The sequence below is a fragment of the Rhinolophus sinicus genome, linkage group LG13 (genome assembly GCF_036562045.2).
Source record: "Rhinolophus sinicus isolate RSC01 linkage group LG13, ASM3656204v1, whole genome shotgun sequence".
NCBI lineage: Eukaryota > Metazoa > Chordata > Mammalia > Chiroptera > Rhinolophidae > Rhinolophus > Rhinolophus sinicus.
This window is the reverse complement of record NC_133762.1, coordinates 62402690-62430476: the sequence shown is the minus strand read 5'-3', so window position 1 is coordinate 62430476 and position 27787 is coordinate 62402690. Positions and strand designations below refer to the sequence as shown.

Here is a 27787-nt window from a genome sequence, read left to right as displayed (position 1 = left end):
AAGGGGAGGCTTTCAATACTTTTTACAGGGATCAATGAGCTTTCTACAATCTCAAAACTATTGCTACTGATAACAGAAGTTTCAATTTGAGGCAGTGATTTCATCCCCTTGCTGTATTAGTAGAGAGGTTAGTTTTCACTTCCACTGATTGTAAGGAGTAGAGGCATAGCCAGGTCAGAGACCGTCTTTTAGATCTCATTCTCCTACTTTTGAGAAAAGTAACAATTTGCTCCCAGTAGAGTCCTACTTCAGACTAGGAACTTTTGAAGAAATTGGATACCGTGATACATACTTAGTGATAATTTATTGGTGAGTATTTTATTCAGAGAAGTCAGTGTATTTGCCCCTGTTTCACATTTATTTCTCCTTTAAACATTATGAAAAGGGAATAACACTTATTGCAGCAGCAAATAATCTCACTATTTTCTAAGAAGAGCTCTATAATTTTTAGCTTATTTTCCCTGAGTTTTTTGAAATCTAAGGCTTCGTTGGAATTTACATATTTCCACTAGAAGAGCAGCAAGCACACTATTGCGGAGCCCAAAGTCCTGCAGAAAATCCTGAACTTGCTCATCTTTTTAATCACTCTGTTCAAGATTGTGATAACGAAATGAGTTCATTGATGTATAAAGAAGTGCTTAGCGCAATGCCTAGATGTATCAGTGATTAGTAGATTTAATCTTATAAGTGACTCTGTAAGTATTAGAAAAATAGAATATCTTTTGAGTATTCTTGGGGAAAAAATTGTAGGAAATGTAATCAGCCCAAATGTATGCAGAGTGAATACTCTTACTGTGGGAGAGGTGTATATTCAGATGGTAACCTCTATTTTAAATTATAGTCAGACTTCTTAATCTTTTATTTCATGCCTTCTGGGTTTGCTGCCTTTCCAGTTCTGAGATGCTTAAAGTTCTCTTATGATTTTAAAATTCTCTTTTTCCATTTCATGGATTCAGCATCTTACATTATTTTTTTTTATACTTGGGGAATTTATGCTTGCATAAAGTTGGAGGTTTGGATTCAACGATGTATTTTTCCAATGGGATATCCACTTAATTGTCCTTGAATATTTTTACAAATTCGTATTTCTCATCGCAAGGCCCATTTACTATCATTTGGACATAAGTTTGTCCATTTCAAAGAGAATTGTAGCGGTCTGTGATTTATTAATTTGGCATTGGGTCCCCATTTTCAGACGAGTGAGGGGAGGCAGGATTCATGTGTAGCAGGAAGGAGGTCCAGGCCACGTTACCTGGGGCCCTGAAGACCACTGGAATGAGTTCGCTTTTCTTCTAAGATACAGGCATCTGTTGGAAGGTTGTGAGCAGTGGACTGTGTACGTGAGGACCTGTGAAGTCAATTTAAGCCTGTGATAAAAAAAAGGGGGAAAACATTCCACAATGTAGAATTGACTACCACTAGTCCCACCGACATACCAGTTTCCCCTTGAGATGTCAGTAGATTGTTAAGCTTTGCAGCTTCATCAGGAGAAATGGGGAGTGGGGCTGAATCTGTTGTTCAAGTAACCTATGTAATAGTGAGTGGGCAGCAGGATAACACCTTCTGTGTCTTACCCAGATTCAGTAGACAGACTTGTGCCCAAAAGAGGAAAAGAAGGTGAAATGATGCCTGGGGTGATCTTTTTCAAGTTATATATTATATTAATGTGTTAGAGTTAGTGATTATTAACATAATTTAATAGATGTGATTATAAAATCACTAACAGCATCATCTTCCTAGGTGGTTGGGAGACAACTTCAACAAGAGCTACCTGACACCACAAGAAAACTGCCTCTGTCAGAGGCTTCACGGGAGGTTAGATCACGTTACCGTATGAATTCAGAAGCTGAGACACAGGATTTCAAGACGTTAGAGCAACTCAGACGTCAGGTATGTGTGAAATGTAACCTGTCAACAGTTCATCTATAGTTGATTAATATAAAGTGTTTTAGGATCCTGATTTTCAAGGGCAGCTTTCTTTTGTGTTTTTGTTGTAATTAATTTATTATAATATTATTATCTTTATAATGCACTTCTTCCTTAAACTCTGGCTTCCATCCTGCTATTCGCATTGCATGTTTTTTCTTAGAGTCTATACCCTTGGTAACGTTGAGAAATAGGCAGCGTTCCTCATAGAAATGGAGAGACTTTTTCCTACTAAACAGTATTTTGTAGTGATCGCTCCATGACCACGATGAGCAGCCATTTAAGATCAGAAGATGATGTTTACTAGAACAATTCAGGCATTTGTCTTATTTCTTGTCATCACTTTTGTCAATGGTTACAGCACTGGCATATATTTCATGGACTTCAGACTGACTCGTACAGAAAGTTCATTATACAAACCAATTGAAGTAGACATTTCCCTCATTTTGTTTTCATTTTAGAAATATTGTAAAAGTATAGAAATATGTAGATCATTATAGTATGCACACCCACAATTTTTAATCTTCATTGGGATGCAATTCCCATATCATATTTCACCCATTTAAAACATACAATTCAATATCTCTCGTTACATTCAGAGAGTTGTGGAACTATCACCACAATCATAGAACATTTCCGTCACCCCCAAAAGAATGTCTCCCAGCCTCAGGCAGCCACCAATCTACTTTCTGTCTCCATAGATTTGCCTATTTTGGATGTTTCATGTGAATGGAATCACAGGAAGTGAGGTCCTTTGTGACTCGCTTCTTTCCCGTAACGTCACGTTTCCAGGGTTCAACCGTGTTGTAGCACATATCAATTGTTAGCTATTTCTTCCTATGGCCCAACATTACTTCACTTTGTGGACAGAATACTTACCCATTCATCAGTTGATGGAACTTTGTGTTGTTTCCACTTTTTGGCTGATAATAATTCTGCTGTGAACACGAGTTTACAAGTTATGGTGGGAGCCAATGTTTTGATTTCCCTGCCCTCGGATTTCAGCTCCCAACCTCGCCTCTCCGTGACGCTTTCTCTGACTGTTCATAGTTTTAATTTTTCATGAGCGAGAATTCTGTCTTTCTAAGTATAAGTTTGTCTAAGGGGAAATAGTATTTGATATGATGGCACCTATCCTGGCATAAATTAAAAATGTTTTCTTTAACAGTTGTTAGGATAAAATTAAATACTTTATACCAAACCAATACTTCCCCTTGGAGACATTGATATAACTAAATTTTTATTCTGAAGTATTTCTCACAATTATATATAAAATCGAAAGCACGAATCTAACAGAAAATTGTTCAATGAAATGCTCATTTTCCCCCTCTCCATGAAAACAAAAAAATAAAATTAAAGGGAACCAGCCCTTCCTCTCTGCAGCCAGACAGGGTGTACAGATTGATAGCACGTTCTAACTGTACAGTTCTGAGGACGGCTTTTCTGATCTGCCAGAGCGTGTTGCTTTCCTCTGCTCTTCTGAGTGCTTGCTAACACATCCCAACATAATCAGTTCCCGGGAATGAATTGGTTTGGGAAGTTGGGTTTAGCACTAGAGTCCGTTATTCCCACGTCAGTGGCTTTACCCTGCCTCTCATGGTCATAGAAATTGTATGGTCAATCGGGAGGTGGCATTTGCATTGTAGTCCAACTGCAAACCCTTTGATTTTACTGTGCGCCGTGTCCTTTTCTATTACATATGTTCCTTAATTTAATCTTCCCAATATCCCAGTGAGGTAGATGCCACTATTGTCTCATTTTATACATGAAGAAACTGAGACCCAAAAAGTTTAAGTATTTTGCTCAAGGTCGCCCAGCTAATAACTGGTGGACTTGGGATAAAAACCCAGGCATTTTGGCTCTTATTTAGTTACTGCCCTCAAACTATTCCATGAACTATCTGACTGCCCCCAAGAGTAACATGTCAAATGATAGCCTGGTAATATTTTGTCAATATTTAAATATTAGAGCTAATGTGTTGGAATACAGTATGTTTGACATATGTTTTACTAGATATGATAATTAAGTGTGAGAATCAGTAGAAAAAGTGCTACATACCTCGTTTCTGAGATATCACTTCGGTCAAAAGCTACCTACCTCTATGCACCAATGCTCCACCTAGTTCACAGTTCAAAGCAATTTTGGAACTATTTTTCTGAATGGCCATCATTGCTGTCATCATATTACCTTTGATGTCCTGAATGTCATCAAAGAGTCTTCCTTTCCATATTTTCTTTATCTTTGGATAATGACATATTTAGTCATTGGGGCCAGATCAGGTGTTGCAATAAAGTTATTTGTTTACAGGCTAAAAACTTCACAGACAGTGCTGTGAGCTGGTGCATTGTCGTGATGCAAGAGCAATGAGTTGGCTAAAAGTTCAGGTCCTCACACAACCGTTTCAGCACTTCCAAAGAGTAAACTTGGTTAACTGTTTGTCCAGTTGGTAGAAATTCATAATGAACAATCCCTCACACATATAAAAAAAAAGGGGAGCAACATCATGCAACAAGTTTGCGAACTTAGTTGTCAGATGTCATAGATCATCAGTAGTTCAACATCACTTTTTCTTTATTTTAGCAGCAAGAAGCAAGAGCTCGACATACAGAGGATGCGAGATGTACTGAGAAGATTCAAGATCACGTACAAAAGTATAAGTTAAAGCAGCACAGAAAATAACCTGAGTATCTATAAAGCAGATGTGTAGTGTAGTATGACAGTTAGATCAGTTATAACAATAAACACATGAGTGTGAAGCTGGGTCAAAATGTCAGCTTTGAGCTACCTTGAAAAGAGTAATTTGTGTACATTATCTCTACTTTTGCACATTGTCCACAATTCACAACTAGAAAAATGGCACAATTGCCAAATCATGCGCTTTTGAATTTGTAAGATTTTATGTAGTTGCACCTTCAGATATTTGTTCAGAGATTATGTGGTATGCTTTAAAGTCAATGTGTGAGAATAATTATGTCAAAATATTCACTTTAGGCTTGAAACTCAAAATGCTGTCATAAAAACGATAAATAAAAAGCTAGAGGGCATAATCGAACACCTTCGCAGGAACCTGTCAGGTACAAGCTTGGTAAGTTAGTCTCTTCATTTCTGTCATACTGCAAAGGAATTTTTATGTCTGTCATAGTAGCATATAATACTATTTTAGACAATAAGAACAGTCTCGTTAATAAAAGTACCGTATCCATGTTGATACTACTTGCTGGGAGTAATGTAATTCCTCTCCACAGAGAAAGAAATCTCAGTTCATAAAATTAATGATTTTTGTGGTAAGAATTTTATAAAAAAAGATTGCGATAGTCTAAAGGCAATATTTGATGTATACCACGTTTCATTTATCGTTTCGTTTGTCCAACGAGTTATGTACCACCCACACACCCAACATTCTGCTGGACTGCTGAAGTTTCCCCTGCAGGAAAGGAAAGTGGAAGGCACGTTAGTCCATAGCGATTCTGAAATACAGCCTGATGTGTGCTGTCTGTTCCTGGATTAGGACTTAGTCCTACCCATGCCAGTGCTTCTCCATGGCCCTTTGCTGTCCCCTGTGAGTCTTTGTTCTGTCCTTTTCATAAGAAATTACATATGTTCCTTAATTTAATCTTCCCAATATCCCAGTGAGGTAGATGCCACTATTGTCTCATTTTATACATGAAGAAACTGAGACCCAAAAAGTTTAAGTATTTTGCTCAAGGTCGCCCAGCTAATAACTGGTGGACTTGGGATAAAAACCCAGGCATTTTGGCTCTTATTTAGTTACTGCCCCTCAAACTATTCCATGAACTATCTGACTGCCCCCAAGAGTAACATGTCAACTGGACTAGCCTGGTAATTCACATATGTCAATATTTAAAATTAGAGCTGATGGGATGCTTGGAATACAGTATGTTTGACTTCTCGGGTCATTTGTACTACAAGATATGATAATTAAGTGTGAGAACTCATTCTAGAAAAAGTGCTACATACCTCGTTTCTGAATATCACTTCGGTCACAAAGCTCCCTTTGGGAAGCTATGCACCAATGCCACCGCCTAGTTCACAGTTCAAAGCAATTTTGGAACTCTTTTTCTGGAATGACCATCATTGCTGTCATCATATTACCTTTGATGTCCTGAATGTCATCAAAGAGTCTTCCTTTCCATATTTTCTTTATCTTTGGATAATGACATATTTAGTCATTGGGGGCCAGATCAGGTGAGTAGGGAGGGTGTTGCAATAAAGTTATTTGTTTACAGGCTAAAAACTCCCTCACAGACAGTGCCCTGTGAGCTGGTGCATTGTCGTGATACAAGAGCAATGAGTCGTTGGCTAAAAATTCAGGTCCTCTTAACTTTTTCACACAACCTTTTCAGCACTTCCAAAGAGTAAACTTGGTTAACTGTTTGTCCAGTTGGTAGAAATTCATAATGAACAATCCCTCATATAAATAAAAAAAGGGGAGCAACATCATGCAACAAGTTTGCGAACTTAATTGTCAGATGTCATAGATCATCAGTACTTCAACATCACTTTTTCTTTATTTTAGCAGCAAGAAGCAAGTGCCCGACATGCAGAGGATGCGCAATGTACCGAGAAGATCCAAGATCATGTGCAAAGGTATAATTTAAAGCAGCACAGAAAGTACCTTGAGTATTTATAAAGCAGACGTGTAGTGTATTATGACAATTAGATCAGTTATAACAATAAACACATGAGTGTGAAGCTGGGTCAAAATGTCAGCTTTGAGCTACCTTGAAAAGAATAATTTGTGTACATTGTCTCTGATTTTGCACATTATCCACAATTCACAACTAGAAAAATGGCACAATTGCCAAATCATGCGCTTTTCAAATTGTAAGATTTTATGTAGTTGCTCCTTCAGATATTTGTTCAGAGATTATGTGGTATGCTTTAAAGTCAATGTGTGAGAATAATTATGTCAAAATATTCACTTTAGGCTTGACACTGAAAGCACTGACCTAACAACGACAACTAAAAAGCTAGTGGGCCTAATCGAACAGCTTCACAGGAACCTGTCAGGTACAAGCTTGGTGAGTCAATCTCTTCATTTGTGTCATACTGCAAAGGAATGTGTATGTCTGTCATAGTAGCTTATAATACTATTTTAGACAATAAGAACAGTCTCATTAATAAAAGTACTGTATTCATGTTGATACTACTTGCTGGGAGTAATGTAATTCCTCTCTACAGAGAAAGAAATCTCAGTTCATAAAATTAATGATTTTTGCAGTCAGATTTTTATACAAAAAGATTGTGATAGTCGAAAGGCAATATTTGATATATACCACATTTCATTTACCTTTCGTTTGTCCAACGAGTTATCTACCACCCACACACCCAACATTCTGCCGGACTGCTGAAGTTTCCCCTGCAGAAAAGGAAAGTGGAAGGCACGTTAGTCCATAGCGATTCTGAAATACAGCCTGACGTGTGCTGTCTGTTCTTGGATTAGGACTTAGTCCTACCCATGCCAGTGCTTCTCCATGGCCCTTTGCTGTCCCCTGTGAGTCTTTGTTCTGTCCTTTTCATAAGAAATGACCTGTGCTTCCAGCTCTTTCCTCAGCATCATTCCTCCACCCAAATGTCTAAGACCCACAGGCCTCCTCTTATTTTCCACTGTTTTGGTTTTTACTAGGAGACTCTCCCCAGCGGGCACGATGCCGAGGACACAGTAACCCAGAGAGAGGCGGGAGCTCAGGCAACGGGTGAGCCAGGGCCGGGGGGCCTTTCGGGGTTGGGCGAGGCGGTGGCTCCTTCTCTATCTACCCTGGAAGCTGTTCCCGCAGACCCCTTCCCTGCCATCCTGAGCCAGTAGGGGAGTGGGTGGCGAGGGGTGGGGCGTCCCCTCCTGTGGGAGGGTTTCCAGTTCCCGGCGGATCCTCACCTGGTGGGAAAGGGCCGCGAGGGCGGCCATCCCTGAGCGCCCTTCCCCCCTCTGCACCGGCCTGGCTGGCGGCAGGTGACTTTCCTCTGTAGGTCGCAAACGTGGTTTAAAGTGATACCCTCCCGCGGGTTGGGAATCACTGTGCAGCTAGTGCCTCATTACAAGGGAAGTGGTTAAGGGTACACCTTTGGGAGACGTGAAAAACTGAAAACTACTCTAGCTTTAGGAAACGGCCCAGGAACACTGGAGAACAAATGACTTCTCTCAGGTGGTGGGATACTGAACAGCCACCTGAAAGGAATCTTCATAAACCGTTGTGTCTAGTACGTGTGTGTGTGTGTGTGTGTGTAAATGTGTATATACATACTTTTATACTTGTATTTAGACAGAGAATGTGAATGTTTCATGAGGCTGAGGAATTGCTTTTACTGTTGGAGATGTGTAAGCTGGAGACAATAAACATGGAACAGAGAAAATGAAACCAGGTTCGTCTGCCTCCTCCACCAGGAAAACTGTTGTACGGAAATGTGTGCCACAGACATATTTAAGGAAAACCAAAGCTGTAGGCCCGTAAGGTGGTGGTAGGACATGGAAAGCCTGAGATCTGGTTCAGCAAGTGGCAATGTGAACGGCAAACCCCCCTTGCTCTTTGTCTAGGGGCCAGGCTAACCCTCAGGCCCTGCCCAGTCTGTAGTCAGCTGGGAGACCCTGAGGAGGCCGGGCCAGGGACCGCCCTGGAATGGACTACCCTGGAGAGAGGAGACAATGATTAGAGTCTTTGGGATGAACGGTCCGCTTTTCTACTGGGACGGTTTCAGTAGTTCTTTAGATATTGTGAACAGCATTATAAAAGTAGTGTCTTTTTGTAATTGACCTCAGGTTGCGTCTTATGCTATGGAATCCAAATAAACCCTCCAAAAACCAAAACAAACTTATTCTTGAAAGGAATTGGTCACTGTGTCTATTACCTTACCGTGGAAGCCCCCCTTTAATACTTGAACTGTGTGTGAACCCAAACCAGACTTTGCCAATAGCCAGCTATTGTCTCCAATCACCAAATAGGTTTTCACTGTTTAAAATTTCTTCATCCACATGGGGATTGAACCTATGAAAACTTAATCAGCAGATTTGGAGAATCAACCACACCAGGGTAGGGTTAGACTTATTCTGTATTATTGTGTTTCCCCGAAAATAAGACCTAGCTGGACAATTAGCTCTAAAGGGTCTTGTGGAGCAAAAATTAATATAAGACCCGGTATCATTTTATGTTAGATAAGACCGGGTCTTATATTATAGTAAAATAAGACCAGGACTTATATTAATTTTTGCCCCAAAAGATGCGTTAGAGCTGATTGTCCGGCCAGGTCTTATTTACGGGCAAACACGGTATTTACACTGGTCCAATGTCCAGTGGGGGGAAGTCAGTATAAGGCAGATTATGTTCAATACAAAATGACTTTCTGGCAATGAGAACCATCCTGTAATACAATGGGCAGTTGCCTGCTAAGGTCATTGCTCATATTTCCTGCCGTTGAAGACATTTACGCCTGGTCTATATGACCATCTGCCACAAAGCCAGACGAGACATTTTGGTTGTTGTTGTTCAAGACCAGGGTTAAATTTCTAATCTGCCATCTTGGGCCGCCAGAGCCAGAATAGGGAGTTGGACTGGATCATTTTAAAGCCCAACTCAGGGATGAGATTTAAGTTCATGCCTACAAAGTCAAGTCATTGCTAGAACTACGTGACCTCTGGAATTAAGAATGATAAAAAAATATAATCAGGAATTCAAATAGTGGGTCTGGGAATAAGATCCTGGAGATTTTGCTTTTGATCGTTTTACTTTCTAGGCAGCTCTCCTTTTTCCTCTTCAGGGAAATCTTGACAAATCCTGTGTTAAATTAATTCAGCCTTCTGTAGTTAAATATCACCTTTGTAATACATCTCTGTTTCATTGAAAGCAGCTCAAGGTGTTGTTAAAAACAGAGGACTCAACTCCCTCTAACTGGCATTCTACCAACAGACCTTTCACATATGCACTGTACTGTGATAATTCATAATGAGGCCCCTTGAAATATTCTAAAATCATAAAGTTCTCTTTGAGTCACCACAAGTCAGTTAAATTGCTTTTAGTAAAATTTTGGTACTAATTTACATGCTTATAATTTTGGTATTTACATACTTATATTCAGCATGCAGGCTAACTTTATTTACTGTGACATCTGCATTACCAAATAATTTTCCCTAACAATGCTGAATACCGAAGGCTTTCCTATAGCTAGGATAGGCATGTGTATTATTAGTGTGAGACGGTGGCATGGCCCTGGGCTGTTAGGGTGCATGTGTTGAATGGTATGGGTTGGACTGTGACCTTATTAGAAGCTTAAGAACACTTTTTGAGCTGAAAACTACTGTAATGATCATTTGCTGGATAAGACACATTTGCTGACCATCACAAGAGGTCAGGTGACATCTGGAGGTCACACATCTGTTTGTGGCACCCAGTGTTTATTCTACCATCTCCCTTAGTATAACCCTGTTGTTGTTTTTTCCTGGTGTCCTTATAAAATCTGGGCAACCTGGAAAAGTGAGAAGCACCAATGTAATAACTAGAAGCTGTTTAACTCCTTTATGGTGTGTCTGAAGACTTGGTAGAGGTATAAAGGATAGTCAAAGAGGAAAAATATCCGGGTGGTTTTCTTTCCTCCCTCTCCTCTCCCCTCTCCTCTCCTTTCCTCCTCTTTCCCCTCTCTTGGAAAAACTATTAAGGAGAAATGTGTGCGTATAATGAAATGGAACCAAACACATTTGTAGATACCTGCTTAGGTACTTTTTAAAAATCTGTTAAATATGTCCATTTACTTTTTCGAAGTGTCATGTACTCATCGAATACAATGAGGAAATTTAATGTGCACGAGTAAATGATACACGTTACAAGGATTTTATCTTTAGGTCTATCACCTAGAACTTTAGTATTCCCCTGCAAAATAGATGGGAACACTGATATAAAGTAAAAACCCATTTTTATGAAATGTTAGCACCAATATCATTCTGTACAAAACTGAATTTTATGGAAAGCCAGAAAATGGCTTTACCGAATTATTTTTATCCAGATTATTTTATTTGGAAAACAAAAGCAGCTCGTTCTCGTCCCCTGATACTATCAGAGAGCACACGTCAGCAGTATCCTCTTTGCTAAATGAATTGGGATATGGGACACATCGGTGCCTTCAACGGCTCACACTTGAATATCGTGCTTTATCAGTGTTTTTACTTCCTGACATTGCCATCTTCATTAAAGAATCTCATGAGAATGCCTTTCCTTGTGCTAGCTGCCTGGGGAGAAGTCACACAGGTGACACTGTTGGGGGCCTGCTGTCCCATCAGTAGTAGCTCCATCTCTGATTTCCTACAAGGACCTTTAGATCAAAGGCAGGTCGCCGGCCTCTTGGTGCCAGGGGACCCCCAGAGAGCCCGGGTGCCGCCTCCTGTTGGATCAGGAGGAAGTACTGTCCTGCACTAGTGTGTTGGTTGCCTTTCTTATATGGGCACTGGGAGACCACTCAGTTGTGATGATACAGTGAGATATCAGAGTGTACTTCTCTCTCCTCGTCTTCACTGACTGCAGGGTTTCATGAAAAGGCTTATCATCTTCTTCATGAAGTGTGTAAAAGAAAATGTTTGCCTGTAGCATGCAGCCAGTCATGAGAGGAGAGTTCTGTTTGCCCAGGTGATAGGCCCTACAGAAGTGGAGTTGGGATGCACTTGTGTCTTATTGACGTCGGCTTTGCCCCCTCTACAGGTTAAGTGGTATGCTTAAAACAGTCTCAGAACATGCAATAACTAGGCGAGATTTCTTAGTCTTTTTAGTGTGCTTTGCAAAATGATCCAATATTGAAGCCTAAATATTCAGTCATCACTTTATGGTCCTATATACCTGGGTTTGGAGTCATCCTTGATACTTGTTTGTGCCTCTTCTTAAGTGACTTTGGATGAGCTGTAAAACCTCAGTGAACTCAGCTCTGTCAGCTGTAAACTAAATATAATGGAGTTTCAATGAGGATTAGGAGCTGATGTGTCTGATGCAGTGATTCGGGACATAGTGAGCATCCAAAATATGTTAGTTCTCCCTTTCTTCTTAGCCAAGAATACAAGAAATAAAATATGGAGATTATTAACAGCTTACTGAAATATACTTAACATACCACACAATTCTCCCACAGTATGGAGACTTGAATGGAATGATTTGCATGGGAAAATCAGCTCAATGATACTTTGCCCAAATCTACAAATATGTACATATGGAAATCCTCCTGAATGAGTCTTGCTGAGATTCCCGATCATCATGATGCCGTGCCCTTTATTTCCTCCTCCATTTCCCAGCTCCTCACTGTACCCCTCTGCACACCCATATGCACAGGCATACACATGCACACACATACACACTGAGCTAGGATATGCCTTTGTTTAAAAGAGTCAAAAATATTCAAAATATAATGGGAGGGAAAGTAGGCAACTTTTGGAATACATATTAGCAATTGCTAATGGATTTGGTGGGATTCAGGGGGAACCCTTGCAGAGGACGGACAGCTATATTTTCTGTTTGTAACTTTTCCATAGGATCTGTTGCCATGTCCCACCAACCACTTAACTGCCTAACTGAAAAGGGGGACAGCCCCGACGAAACCACAGGAAATGGACCCCCCAATCTGGCTCCCCCAAACCTGGACACATTCACCCCAGAGGAGCTGCTGCGGCAAATGAAGGAGCTCCTGATGGAGAACCATCTGCTGAAAGGCAAGCAGCACCTGGCCCCCGTTTTTCTCCATTCACCCTGGACCTTCCTGAGCATAATACCCTTTGTAATAAGGCTTGTTGTGAACTCCCTGCTCTCTGTCTGGTTCCCTGGGGACAGAAAGAGTACAGAATTAAGCTTTCAGTAAGGCTAAAGCTGCTTTCATTGTTTACTTTTGGTGAAGGTAAGTATAAAAAGTATTTTATGTGTCTCTGGGAAATAGCATATTGACATTTAGTCCATTTAAAAGGAAAAAGAAAGAAGGCTGCTACTATTGCAGTTAGTCCTACATATTATTACCTCGTTAAGAGGAAGCATTCTACTATCTCAAGCCATGGCTTTTGGCAGGACCTGTGTTTGAATCGGGTTAGTCTCTGTAGTTATACACAGGTACTTGTGCTATCTGGAGGTACCTGAACCAATTTTATTTTCTTGAGACTTATGAGGACTAGAAATGCCATTAGACCCGCTGGTCCTGTCTGAAAACAAAAGCCCCTCATCTTGCTACAGTCTTCTTCTGGCTGATCCTTGGGCCCAGGCCCAACGTGGCATCTTTAGATCCAGAGCCTCCCGGTGAAGGGGTCTGAGGGGCAGTGTGATTCATGAAATCAGGTTCAGTCCCCTGGTGTGTGACGCCCTCACTGTGAACCCCATACAGAAGCCATGAAGCTAAATGAACGAGGTCTGAAAGGACGATTTGAGGAGTTTTCAGCCTGGACAGAGAAACAGAAAGAAGAACGCCCTTTTTTTGGGATCCAGAGCAAAGAAGCCAAAGAACGCCTAATGGCTTTGAATCATGAATTTGAAAATTTGAAGGAGGAACTTGGAAAACTAAAAGGGAAATCAGAAAGGTCATTCCAGGTGAGCAGACTGATAAGCTGTGATTTTTTTTTTTTTACTAATATTTGTAGTATCTTATTTGTAGAACCTTATTTGTGTTGACTTCTAGACCAAAACCTTTCATGGTTCAAGTTAGACAGGTGTTTTGCATTACCTTGAAAAAAGTGTTCTTGCTGAGAAGGTTGGTTGCAGGTTTAAGGATCATGAATAATTGCTGCTGGGGGAAAGACATTTGTAAAGCTTTGACCGTATTGATTATAGTCAAAAGAATGTTGCAGTTATAAACTAACATTTTGTATTCATTACAGACAGTGCAGAAGGACCTCTACCTAGAACCATCCAAGTGTGTTTTTAGTGTGTGTCTGTGATATAAAATTGCATTTTAAGAAATCTGTTACTCAGAAGTGTTACTTGTTGACCTTGTCCTTCCTCTCTGTCTAAGATAGATTCATCACTTTTCATTGTACATTTACTTCTGAAAGATGGTTTAAGAAATGTCATCTTGTGATAGAAGATTATACAGGGTTGCCGTGTTTTCATTGACCCAAAGAACCTGGGAAATACGCTCACAGCCAAGAGTGGGTATCAAAGATGTTAGTGAAAAACAAAGCAGAGCAGATGTGCAGCCTCTGCCTGGTTGCTCGCGCTCACTGGGTATTATTTGTTTACATGGACACAACTGCTGTTCATTTTCTTCCAAACCTGGATCTTAACTCTTTGGAGGACAGAGCACTGGGTTGATTCAGGGAGGACGTAACTCCAGATATCAGTGATCTTTCTTGAGACTTTACCTTGAACTTTGATGATCTCTAATTCCTTGAATGGGTAAAGAATGTGAACAGAGAAATAACATGGAAAGAAAGTAATGCAAAGGGGATGATGTAGAATAATCCAAAGGATGAAAAGTTGTTTAGAAAAGTGTCAGTTTGTATCAGTGATCTATTCATCAACTGGTGCTCATGAGACAATGAAAACATTGAGCTTTAGTGCATTTATATTAGTGTTGGAAATGTTTCACTGTGGATAAGGCTTACCACATCTGATGCTTCAACGTGTCTTCCAGTTGGAAGAGGTTACGTCACTTTTGGGGGGAAATCGCTCATTGTCTGAATGTTTTTGAGGTATAATACTCTGAAGAAATGATTACACCTGGGATATATGAGTCATTTTGTATTCTCTGGAAGAAGACGTCTTGTATGGTTTTCCTCCCTTGGCTTTTGGGATGTGAGCTGACAGTTGGCTTCAGCCAAACACATTGAAGCCAAAAAGGAAGCTTCCAGAAGCAGTTTGAGATTGTCTGCCTGTAGGTTTTCTTACCGATCCCAGCATTGGAAGAAGCTGAGATCAGAAGTTGAAACTCTGGACCGCTTGTTTCAGGGCAGGTGATCTATCGAAGTGAGCTACAAGCAGGACTCAGAAACGAGTCCTTGGGACAAAGGACTTGGTGTTGGAACAATGAGATACTTGGGGCTCTTTAATACCCTTGGTCATCAGCCTTCTCCCCCCCAGACTGTGCCTCCCAGGCTGACCCTTCCCTCCCTTGAGGTGGTTTTTAGGTTTAGGCGGTCATCTTCCTCACTTAGTAAAGCTCTCAAGGCCTGGGACTTGTCTCACTCATGCTGGCCCATCTTTGCCGCTGTTTCCACAGGGGGGAATCCGCCCTCAGCATCAGGGCTTCTCAAGCGTTTTGTCCTACACAGGGAAGAGAATTGGAAATTTCTGCTAGAGATCTGCCTTCCAATTCTCAGGGTGAGGCTGAGGCATTAATGTTTCTGTTTGATTTCACTGAATTATACTTCATGTCATGTCTCTACACAGTACTGTTTAAATTTTAATTGCAGATTGCTAGGCAAAGGTCATTAGATAGGCTTTTCTTCTTGGATTACATAATGGGATATCAACTGGGCACGTTGCTAGGACCATAGGATAGAGACATTATATCAATACAGAGAAAGACAGAGAAGTTGCTGTGTTTCACAAAGGTCAATGGTAAGTGACTAAAAGTGAGGACAGTGTGACAAATAGTGGAACTGGGGCTGAGATCCTAGAAAATAAACCATGGGAGTTCTAGTCCAGGAAGTCACTGAAAAGACTCTCAGGGGTAAAATAGAGAGACATTTAAAGTGTTAGAGTGCAAGGTGTTTTTGGCCAAACGAGTAGGTTCATCTTTTCTCAAAGGCATTTAAGAGGTGCTCACAATTGTGAAAAAGAAAATTAACCTGACACTCAGAGATTCTAGCGTGACGTCACAGCCTTATATCCCTGGTCCTCAGACACTTGTTTAAAACTTCATTCCAGGAACATTCTTTTATAAGGAGACAGAAAAGTCAAATAAAGCTCTAAGCCTCTTCCTTTAGAAAAAAAATAATAAAACTCTACTTCCCGCCTTTCTGCCAAGGTAGTTTTAAAAAATCCATTCCATAAAATGTTCTCTGAGAGATCAGGTGGGTAAACATGAAGATTCCTAATGATCCTATGTAGTCTTGCCTTCATCTGTTTGCTTCCTGGTTCCAGGCTCAGTGGTAGCTTTCCTTGTATGTTTTCATTCCTTTAGACGTACGTTTCTTTGGTGTGAGTCATTACTAAGAGAGATGGCACAGGCTTTTAACCTTTCCTTGCAGACCTGACTCTTCCGTTTCACAAGGAGTTGCTGTGCTCAAAGGCCTGTGCTAGTTTCCCAGTAAGGAAATGCTCCAAAGGAAGGAAGAGCATGATCTCGATGGTAGGAGGGGCACCTCCGTGCTGCAAGTTAATACCCGTCCATCAGTTTTTAATATTTCATGGACGAGCTGGTTTATGTTCTGGGCACATGCGCTTCTGATACTTTTTGGGTCCACTGCGAACCTTTGTGCCTGGTTACCATTCCTTAGGAATGCTGTCACAGAGAAGGGTATGTGTGTGGTGCATGTCAGTTTTCTGATGTGTTGCCTCCTGACAATCTCAAGTGTACATATTTCTGGTGGTGGTGGCCATGCCCTCAAGAGTAGTGAAGGTTTCCTGAGGAGGAAATCAGAGAGGCCGAGAAGGTCAGAGCTGGAAGGGACCAGAGACCCTGTGTGCCATGTCTTTCTTTCTAACTCAAGTAAACTGAGGCCAAGACATTAAGTGAATCTGCTCAAGGCAGCACATACACTGATTAGCTGAGTGTGGAGTCGAGTCTCTTCTCCCTGCTCCCAAGTATGATGTATGATCTTTGTATGATGTATGTATGGTGTATGATCTTTTTAATGTATTGCTGAATTCTGTTCGCTAATATTTTGTTGAGGATTTTTGCATCTATGTTCATTAGCAATATCGGCCTGTAGTTTTCTTTTTTTGTGGTGTCTTTGTCTGATTTTGGGATCAGGGTGATAGAGGCTTCGTAAAAAGTGTTTGGGAGTCTTCCCTCCCTCTGGGTTTTTTGGAAGAGTTTGAGGAGAATAGGTGATAATTCTTTTTTGAACGTTTTGTAAACTTCACCTGTAAAGCCATCTGGTCCAGGGCTTTTGTTTGTTGGGAGATTGTTGATTACTGATTCAATTTCCTTGGTGGTAATCAGTCTATTCAGGTTTTCTGTTTCTTCTTGAGTTAGCCTTGGAAGGTTGTACGCATCTAGGAAATTGTCCATTTCTTCCAGGTTGTCAAATTTGTTGGCATACAGTTGCTCATAGTAATTTCCTAAAATTTTTTGTATCTCTGCGGTGTCTGTTGTCACTTCTCCTCTTTCATTACTGATTTTATTAATGTGGGTCCTCTCTCTCTTTTTTTTAATGAGTCTGGCTAAAGGTTTGTCAATTTTGTTTATCTTCTCTAAGAACCAACTCTTGGATTCATTGATCTTTTGTATTGTTTTTCTGATTTCTATTTCATTTATTTCCGCTCTGATCTTTATTATCTCCTTCCTTGTACTCCCTTTGGGCTTATTTTGTTGTTCTTTTTCCAGATCCCTTAAGTGTGAAGATAAACTGTTGATTAGTGATGTTTCTGGTTTCTTTAGGTAGGCCTGCAGTGCTATGAACTTTCCTCTTAGGACTGCTTTCGCGGCATCCCATAGATTTTGGGTCGTTGTATTTTCATTTTCGTTTGTCTCGAGATATCTTTTGATTTCTTCCTTGATCTTCTGCTTGACCCATTCATTATTTAGTAACATATTATTCAGCCTCCATGAATTTGTGTGTCTTCCAGTTTTTTTCCTGTAGTTCATTTCTAATTTCATAGCACTGTGGTCGGAGAAGACAATTGGTATGATTTCGATTTTCTTAAATTTATCAAGACTTGCTTTGTGGCCTAACATATGGTCTATCTTGGAAAATGTTCCATGAGCGCTTGAGAAGAACATGTATTCTGCAGCATTGGGGTGGAATGTTCTGAAAATATCGATTAAATCCAAGTGGTCCAATGTATCATTTAAGGCCGTTGGTTCCATATTGATTTTCTGTCTGGAAGACCTGTCCCTTGTAGTCAGAGGTGTGTTGAAGTCCCCTACTATGATAGTGTTATTGTTGATCTCTGTCTTTATGTCAGTCAATATCTGTTTTATATATTTAGGTGCTCCTATGTTGGGTGCATAGATGTTTACTAGGGTTATGTCCTCTTGTCGGATCGATCCCTTTATTGTTATGTAGTGCCCTTCTTTGTCTTTTAATATTTTCTTCATTTTAAAGTCTATTTTGTCAGAAATAAGTATTGCAACTCCAGCTTTTTTTCTCATTTCCATTTGCATGAAATATCTTACTCCATTCCTTCACTTTCAGCCTGTGTGTGTCTTTTGATCTGAGGTGAGTCTCTTGTATACAGCATATACAAGGGTCTTGCTTTCTTATCCACTCAGCCACCCTATGTCTCTTGATTGGAGCATTTAAACCGTTTACATTTAAAGTGATTATTGATAAGTACATAGTTATTGCCATTTTTAAATTTGTAGTTAGCTTGTTTTCATCTTTCTTCTATTTACAGAAGTCCTTTTAGTATTTCTTGCAATGCTGGCTTGGTGGTAATGAATTCCGTTAGCTTATTCTTTTCTGGGAAGCTCTTTATCTCTCCGTCAACTTTAAATGATAGCCTTGCTGGATAAAGCAACCTAGGTTGTAGGCCTTTGTTTTCCATCACTTTGAGTATCTCCTGCCACTCCTTCCTGGCCTTCAATGTTTCTGCAGAAAAGTCATTTGATAGTCTTATGGGAGTTCCCTTGTATGTAACCCTCTGTCTTTCTCTTGCTGCTTTTAGGATTCTCTCTTTGTCTTTAACCTTTGCCATCTTAACTATAATGTGTCTTGGGGTGGACCTGTTTGGGTTTATCCTGGTTGGAACTCTCTGCACTTCCTGGGCTTGTATGTTGGTTTCCTTCATCAGGTTAGGGAAATTTTCAGACATTATTACTTCAAATATGTTCTCAATCCCTTGTTTCTTCTCTTCACCTTCTGGTATTCCTATGATGCGCATGTTGTTGTGCTTGATGTTATCCCAGAGGTCTCTTACACCATCTTCATTGTTTTTTATTCTTTTTTCTTTCTGTTGTTCTGTTTGGGTGATCTCTGCTAACTTGTCTTCTAAGTCGCTGATTCGATCCTCTGCTTCATCTAACCTGCTGTTAATTCCTTCACGTGAGTTCTTTATTTCGGTAATTGTGTTCTTCAATTCTAACTGGTTGTTCGTTATGATTTCTACATCCTTCTTTATGTCGGCTCTAAGCTCCTTAAACATTCTTATCATCAGTGTTCTGAACTCTGTCTCTGATAGTTTGGTTACCTCTGCTTCATTTGGTTCCATTTCTGAAGGTTTCTTCTGTTCTTTTATTTGGGATATGTTTCTTTGTTTCCTCATTCTGGCTGACTCTCTGTGTTTGCTTCGATGTATTAGGTAGATGCCCTGGAGTTCTTAATTCCTGCTGGGTTAGTATGTAGAATGTGTCCTTTATATTTCACTTGCACTACTTCATTCTCCTCCCCTGTGTGTGCTCCAAAAGTGACTCTTGTGTTGTGTATATTGTCCTGTTAAAGAGGATCTTTAATTGCTTTTCGCTTGTGAGTAGGTGGGGTTAACTCCTAGGCTGACTAGTTGTGAGACTTGGCTCTGCCCACCGCAGGGTGTTCTGCTGTGTGGGGGTTGACCGCTTAAATGTGGTTAGGCCTCTATGGGCTCTTGTGCCTGTAAAGAATCCCCTCTGGGTGTGTCACTTGTAGGTCAAACCCGGTAGTACTCTGGTTTGGTCTGGAGTTGGCCTCTGGGTATGTTGAATCTTGTGCCTCTTAAGCTGGGCCCTGGTAGGGCAATTTCAGAACAAAGCAAATCACCAAGCACAACAACAACAACAAAGAAAAAATCAAATACATTCACATGTAAAAGACAATCGACAACCCCCACTCAACACAGGCAAAGATATCAAAGATATAAAGACAAAACAAAACAAACAAAACAAAAAGCAGTGCCAGTCGTGGCTTAAGCCCACCAAGTAATCTCCAGGTTGTTCTCTGCTGTAGCACAGAGTCCCCTGCGTATTGTGCAGGTAGAGCCGGTCACCTGGTGCCCAGAGTGACGTTGGGACTGCAGCTTTAGATGCGTGGGGCTGAGGGGTCTGGACGGTAATTTTTACAAAGCCAGTGCAGTTTCTGCCCTTGCCTGCACATATGCACACTGAGAGTAGCACCACCAGCCCTGTGTCCAGTTCTCCTGAGTCTTAGGGCACCTCTTCCCTGTGTGTGTGTGTGGCGGGTGGGAGATTTCTCAGCTTCTGAAAACTGGGAGCTGCGTCTGCAGCTTACTGCTGGATCCTTAGGAGTGCCTCCGCCGATGTAATTGCCCCGCCCTAGGCAGGCCAGAAAGGGTGGGGGCTGGGGATGGAAGGAGGGGTCTTCTCTTCCCACTTACACTCTTCCCGCAGGCCAGAAAAGGTGGTGGCTGGGGACGGAGGATTCCCCCCTCTCCCAGCCCAGCAAAAACCACACTCCTCCCAGCCTCCTACCTGGACCAGAACCGCCCGCCTGTCTTCCCGGAGCCCAAGCACCAAGGCTCTTCTGTAATCTGCCACTGCTCCTTAGTGCAGGGGCCAGATCAAGTCTCTAGAAAGGCGGGGGTAGGGTCGGAAGAGTGGGAGGAGGGGCCCAGGTATGGAGTTTGTGTCCTTTGTCTGGCCTAAGGCTTAACTGGAGGTATCAGCTGAAGTTATTGCCTCAAATGCTGGATATGCTGCCCCCGCAGCGGAAGAGGTCCGCTGTGGGACGCAGGGCAAAGAGCCCACCTCCTGGCTTCTGCGCTCTCCTCCGTCCTGGGATCTCCTGCGTATCTGTAGCCATGGGTATGGGCTGGATTTTCACATGCACAGGTGCGGGGCAGATTTCCACAACCCGAGGGTGCGGGGCAAATTTCTACAGAATTTCTATAGCCACCGAGTCCCCACAGCACAGGTGTGGACCGTGTCTCCACTCCGCTCCCTTCCTTCTTCCCCTGCTCGCCCAATTTTCCCCACCTGAAAGTAATCCCTGCGCGAGTCTCTTCGCTGTTCTGCGTGATGAGCAGAGAGTCCTTTGATGGGTTATAAGCTTTCCCGTTTCTGATAAGATCCGACGGAGAACTCAAAAAGTGCGCCCCGCTGCCGCCATTCCTATGACGTCACTCATTTTGTCCTTATTTTCTGATATTCTGGACTAAAACTTGCAAGTCTACCATTGCCAAGGTCTGGTTGGTTATTTTCATAATATCAGATTATTCCAGCATGCTGAGGAAGCCTTTCTTTCATGAGGTTATTTTAATTTGCTATTATTTCAATACAATAAAATGATATGAAAATGTTCGTTTTCAATGTTATGTCAAAAAAAAATTGCCAAGGACAAGCTAGAATATTCTATTGTAAAGCACAGGGGACAAAGATGTTGAGAAACTGCCTTCCCAGTGGGTGTGGAGCACTGGAGTTTGACGGCCAGATTCTTGGATTGATTAGTTAATTCGCTTTGTTCCTTGTCATTTCCAGGACCCACCTGGGGACCCCAAAGCAGTAGCAGAACAGGAAATGGAACAGCTAAAGACCCAGGCGGCGCGCCTTCAAGCTAAAATGGCAGATCTGCTGGGCATGGTGTCTGAATTACAGCTCAAGCTGAACTCAAGCGGCCACTCAGAAGACTCCTTTGTTGAAGTTAGGATGGCTGTAAGTGTTCTGGCTTTGGTTTTGTGTTAAGCAAATTACAAAACCTCACCCGGACAGTTGATACAAATACCACTATTTCTTTTCAACACAGAGGAGCCAAGTAGTGGGAAAATTTCAGTGTAGCAAAGATAAATTGGCTCTTATTTCTTAAGTATAACATAATGCTTGTAAGGGTTATCATTGCTGAAATGGAAAAATATTGATTACCTTTTATGACAAAAGAGATCGTCCTTCTTTTTTCCAGTCTGTCCTGACTAACCACCTTCTCAGTCTTTAACAACCCGCAAGTCGGTGATTAGTTGCCAAGACTAATGTTTTCTACGTGGGTATCAGGTTGATGAGTTCCTCCTAACTAAGGCAGGGCTGGAACCTAGAACTAAAATCCCTGACACCTGAACATCCTGGCTTGATGTACACGCTGTATAAAATATGATGAAAACACATCCCAAGTTCAGCATGTGTTTTTCTCAAATAAATAAGTTAATCTTCATTTTCATTAATCACAAGAAATAGGGGTTTAGAGAGTGTGAAATTTATTCTGAAACATTTTAGGTGGTTTGTCTTTCTTTTGTTGTTTGTCAAGTTTAATATGTCACGTAATTTGTGTTTTCTTAACAAACTTAAACTGACAGCCAGTAAGGAGAGGGGAAGTGTGTAAGAAGTGTGACCCAGGAAAATTGAGAAGTAGCAAGGAAATTCAACCCAGATTGGAAAATTCGCCCTAGAAAATGAAAACAAGCTGTAATTCAAATGTAGGTCAAAACACTGTGGATGTGTGAGTGGTATGATAAAGGCTCTCCTTCAACCCTGCACCAAATGGCTCCTAACCCACTTACTTGCTGAGCCAGGAACTGAGCCTGTGCAACAGTTAGGTTTGGCAATTTGCAAGATAGCCATTGTGGGGGCAGAGCCCCAGAAAGTAGTTTCCAGGCTCTCAGCCTCACATAGACAGGTGCTGGCTCAGGTAGTAAATGGCCAACTGTGCTTGCATGGCCATCAGCTGTGGCTAGTTGGCCGTCAGCTGTAACCAGTGAGCCATTGGCCACTAATATAACTGCTGTGGCTACGCTAGAAGAGAGGAGAGAGAGAATGGGGGCTAGCAAGAAGATGGCGGCTGGGCTGGCAAGCGTGGATGGCGGTTTGCGGACAGTGTGATTCCAGCCTCCATTGAGAGTATAGTGCCGCCAGAGAGAATATAGTGGTATGACTCCCCTACCTATGGCTCCGTGGGTGTTCCTTTTTGGCCTCACCATATCCTGCGTTCTTGTATGGGGAGCGGGAGCAGAGACCCCGCAGGCCTCCCCGCATGACAAATGGTGCAGCGAGCAGGGTCTCCCGCATGACAGCCATATTGTTTGTTTTACTTTTTATCACCACTAAGTTCTTTTTTAAAAATCAGTTTTGCGTTCACACGGTTTAAGAATCGGTTGTTCCACAAGCTTTGTATAGAAAAACAGCAGGTCCTTGGCCACACCCCCACCTGCTTTTCCTGCTTCCCCAGATAACCACTTTCAACATACTTAGCTGGTCCTTTCCATATTTACCTCCACATAACAGGCTTACATAGCTACTTAAAATTTCCCCCCCTATTGTAAACATAGTTTATTGATCTCCCACTATGAAGGATGACTGTTTAACTGTCTTTCATCCCCATCGTCGTCATCACACACACATGCTAGACTCACTAAGATAAAAAGAGAGAAGACACTAATTAACAAAATCAGAAATGAAAAAGGGGAATTTATCACGATGCAAATACAAAGGATCATCCAAGAATACTATGAAGGACTATATGCCACCAAATTCAATAACCTAGAAGAAATGGACAAGTTCTTAGAAACATACAGCCTTCCTAGGCTGAACCATGAAGAACTGGAAAATCTAAACAGACCGATCACCAGTAAGGAAATTGAATCAGTCATCCAAAACCTTCCCAAAAGCAAAAGTCTGGGACCAGATGGCTTCACTAGTGAATTCTACCAAACCTTCAAAGAGGATCTAATACCAATCCTGCTCAAACTCTTCCAAAAAATTGAAGAAGAGACAGTACTCCCCAACTCATTTTATGTGTCCAACTTTACCCTGATACCAAAACCTGGTAAGGACAACACAAAAAAAACTGTAGACCAATATCTCTGATGAATACAGATGCAAAAATCCTAATCAAAATTCTAGCAAATCGAATACAACAATGCATTAAAAAGATTATTCATCACAACCAAGCGGAGTTCATCCCAGGAGCACAACGATGGTTCAACATCTGCAAATCCATCAATGTGATACATCACATAAACAAAATAAAGGACAAAAATCATACGATTATGTCAATTGCTGCAGAAAAGCATTTGACAAGAAACAGCATCCATTTATGATTAAAACACTTAATAAAATAGGTATAGAAAGAAAATACCTTAAAATAATAAAGGCCATATATGACAAACCCTCAGCTAATCTCATAATTAATGGTGAAAAATTTGCTGTACATTCAGGAACACGACAGGGCTCTCCCCTATCATCTCTGCTTTTCAACATAGTGTTGGAAGTCCTTGCCAGAGCAATCAGGCAAGAGAAAGAAATAAAGGGCATCCAAATTGGGAATGAAGAAGTTAAATTATCACTCTTTGCAGATGGCATGATGCTATATATAGAAAACCCTAAAGACTCCACCAAAAAGCTATTAGAAATAATCAACGAATACAGTAAAGTTGCTGGCTACAAAATCAACGTACCAAAGTCCATTGCCTTCCTATATACTAACAATGAAATCTCAGAAAAAGAAATACAAAAAACAATTCCTTTTGCAATTGCAGCAAAAAGAATAAAATACCTAGGAATAAACTTAACCAAGGATGTGAAAGACCTATCTGCTGAAAACTATAAGACATTTTTGAAAGAAATTGAAGAAGACACAAAGAAATGGAAAGACATTCCGTGCTCATGGATTGGAAGAATCAACATAGTTAAAATGGCCATATTACCCAAAGCAATATACAGATTCAATGCAATCCCCATCAAAATCCCAATGTCATTTTTTAAAGAAATGGAACAAAAAATCACCAGATTTGTTTGGAACCACAAAAGACCCTGAATAGCCAAAGCAATCTTAAGAAAAAAGAACAATAATGGAGGTATCACACTTCCTGACTTTGACTTGTACTACAGGGCTACAATAATCAAAACAGCATGGTATTGGCAGAAAAACAGACACATAGACCAATGGAATAGAATTGAGAACCCAAAAATAAAACCACATAAATATGGACAGATAATTTTTGACAAAGAAGCTAAAAACATACAATGGAGCAAAGACAGCCTCTTCAATAAATGGTGCTGGGAGAATTGGATAGCCACGTGCAAAAGAATGAAACTGGACTGCTATTTGTCACCATGTACCAAAGTTAATTCAAAATGGATCAAAGACTTAAGCATAAGACCTGACACAATAAACTGCATAGAAGAAAACATTGGTACTAAACTTATGGACCTTGGGTTCAAAGGGCATTTTATGAACTTGACTCCAAAGGCAATGGAAGTAAAAGCTAAAATAAACGAATGGGACTATATGAAACTTAAAAGCTTCTGCACAGCAAAAGAAACCATTGACAAAATAAAGAGACCACCAACTGAATGGGAGAAGATTTTTGCAAACAGTGCCTCCGATAAGGGGCTAGTATCCAGAATATACAAGGAACTCATGCAACTCAACAACAAAAAAACAAACAACCCAATTGAAAAATGGGCAGAGGACTTGAAGAGACATTTCTCTAAAGAGGACATACAAATGGCAAATAGACATATGAAAAAATGCTCAACATCACTAATCATCAGAGAAATGCAAATCAAAACCACAATGAGATATCACCTCACCCCAGTCAGAATGGCTATCATCAACAAGACAAATAGTAATAAATGTTGGAGAGGCTGTGGAGAAAAAGGAACCCTTATACACTGTTGGTGGGAATGCAGACTGGTGCAGCCGTTATGGAAGGCAGTGTGGAGGTTCCTCAAAGAATTACGAATAGAATTGCCATATGACCCAGCAATCCCTCTCCTGGGTATCTACCCCAAAAATCTGAAAACATTTAGAGATAAAGACACGTGTGCTCCAATGTTCATTGCAGCTTTGTTTACGGTGGCCAAGACATGGAAACAACCAAAATGTCCTTCGATAGATGAATGGATAAAGAAGTTGTGGTATATATACACAATGGAATACTATTCAGCAGTAAGAAAAGATGATATAGGAACGTTTGTGACAACATGGATGGATCTTGAGAGAGTAATGCTGAGCGAAACAAGTCAGACAGAAAAAGCAGAGAACCATGTGATTTCACTGATATGTGGTATATAAACCAAAAACAACAAAAGAACAAGACAAACAAATGAGAAACAGAAACTCATAGACACAGACAATAGTTTAGTGGTTGCCAGAGGGTAAGGGGGGTGGGGGGTGGGGGGTGGTAGATGAGGGTAAGGGGGATCGAATATATGGTGATGGAAGGAGAACTGACTCTGGGTGATGAACACACAATGGGATTTATAGATGATGTAATACAGAATTGTACACCTGAAATCTATGTAATTTTACTAACAATTGTCACCCCAATAAATTTAATAAAAAAAAAAATCTTACACCAAAAAAAAAAAGAAAAAAAAAAAGGAGAAAAACCCTCCCCAACTATATATGTATATAGCATATACAATAAAAATACATATTGTTTTATTACCACTCTAAAATTAGAGTCTAATCTTGTGCTTTTCAGTTCACACAGGTTTTTTAAATGGGAGTAAAAGAATAGCACCCAATATTAAGATAATAAGAATTTACTGTCCTTATTTTCTACATTTTTGGGAACAAAGTATGACTGATATCTCTAGCTGTCTTATGATGGAAGGGATAATATTTACATGAATCTAAAGTATCAAAGATTGTTAATTAAGAATATCTAGCAGAGTCACTTACAGTTATTCCTAGCATTGGTAGTGACATGTTGATAACTTTATTTGCTGTATCTGAATTTGTTATTGTTATAGTTTTAGACTGTAGTAAAAAAGAAAGAAGAAATACAGCTATGAATAAAGAATTTTAAAACAGGAGAACAAGTGATTATTGTCAAATGATTATCTAAAGCAAATCTGATTTCAAGTGCTGACAGGGTAAAGCATCTGACTTAATTAGAACAGAAACCTTTGATTATAATTTACTTTCATTTCATTATACATGCCTCTTAATAAACCATCTATTTCTCTTAAAATAAAGAACATGTGGCTCACTGAGGCAAGAAAGAAAAAAAGTAAATATATTTCAAGAAAAGTACATGGACCACCCTCCCAACCAAAAAGAAATCAGTGAGGTTGATCCTTTGCATCATTTCCATAATACAACATGGAATAAAAGAGGGAGAGAGCTATTTCTGTTTCTTCCTGAATACTGTTTTCACAGTGTGGGTTTTTGTTTCTTTGCCTGGTAAAAAGTCAGTTCAGGTAAAATCAGAATAAGAACTGGTTATAAAAGACATTTCAAGTTTAGAATTTTTAGAAACCACTGTTTATTGAGCACTTTCTATATGTCAGGCACTGTGGCAACTGAGATTTTCGTTGTTGAAATCTGTAGAGGCCTTAAAACCAGTGAGTCTAGCAAGGAGGACTGAAAATTTTAGAAAGCTCAATTCTGTTACCAACTCTGCCATTGCATAGGGTATCTCTAATAGCTCTGTGCTAAACTACATTGAGAAATTACTACTTAAAAACAGTTCACAATAAACAAAGGGATTAACAAGATTCTGAGATAGTTATAGAGTTCACTGAATTCCAACACATTGTTTAAATATAAGAAAATGTTATATCATCAGAAAAGAAATATTTACTATGCACATCGGTTTTACATATTATAATTATCAGATAAATCAGGAATTAAGGCTGTATCCCTGATACGGCTTACATGGCACAAATAAGTAGCATAAATGAAAGCAAAATGATATAAAACAAAAAATGATATAAAAATAAGCTAAGTGAAGTCCATTGATGATTCATCACTTATTCTTCCATTATAGTGTTATTTCACTACAAGCTAATTACTTGACACGACAAATTGCCTCTTAAGGTTGTTTGTTAACTGATTTCGAATTGTGCTCCTTGTAGCTCTAAGGATTGGGCAAAAGTGTCTTAGAACCCAACAGGGAGGGCACGGAGTACCCAACCAACCCAGTGT

General features: G+C 40.4%; 1 protein-coding gene across 1 annotated transcript; it reads left to right on the top strand.

Moving 5' to 3' along the window:
* Positions 1–1746: 1746 nt before the first annotated feature.
* Positions 1747–23878, top strand: LOC109440080 (optineurin). Its single transcript, XM_074317737.1, has 8 exons — positions 1747–1890; positions 4507–4577; positions 6875–6968; positions 7574–7643; positions 12443–12619; positions 13276–13478; positions 21403–22474; positions 22923–23878. The coding sequence occupies exons 1-7, from the start codon at positions 1834–1836 to the stop codon at positions 21604–21606; spliced, it is 876 nt and encodes a 291-aa protein (XP_074173838.1). The 5' UTR covers positions 1747–1833; the 3' UTR covers positions 21607–22474; positions 22923–23878.
* Positions 23879–27787: the final 3909 nt, after the last annotated feature.

Excerpts from the sequence above, each read along its gene's own strand:
- LOC109440080 (XM_074317737.1), top strand. The coding sequence starts at position 1,834 with ATGAATTCAGAAGCTGAGACACAGGATTTCAAGACGTTAGAGCAACTC. Across the intron at positions 6,969-7,573 it reads ACCTGTCAGGTACAAGCTTG|GAGACTCTCCCCAGCGGGCA; the intron begins GTGAGTCAATCT and ends GGTTTTTACTAG. Across the intron at positions 12,620-13,275 it reads GGAGAACCATCTGCTGAAAG|AAGCCATGAAGCTAAATGAA; the intron begins GCAAGCAGCACC and ends AACCCCATACAG.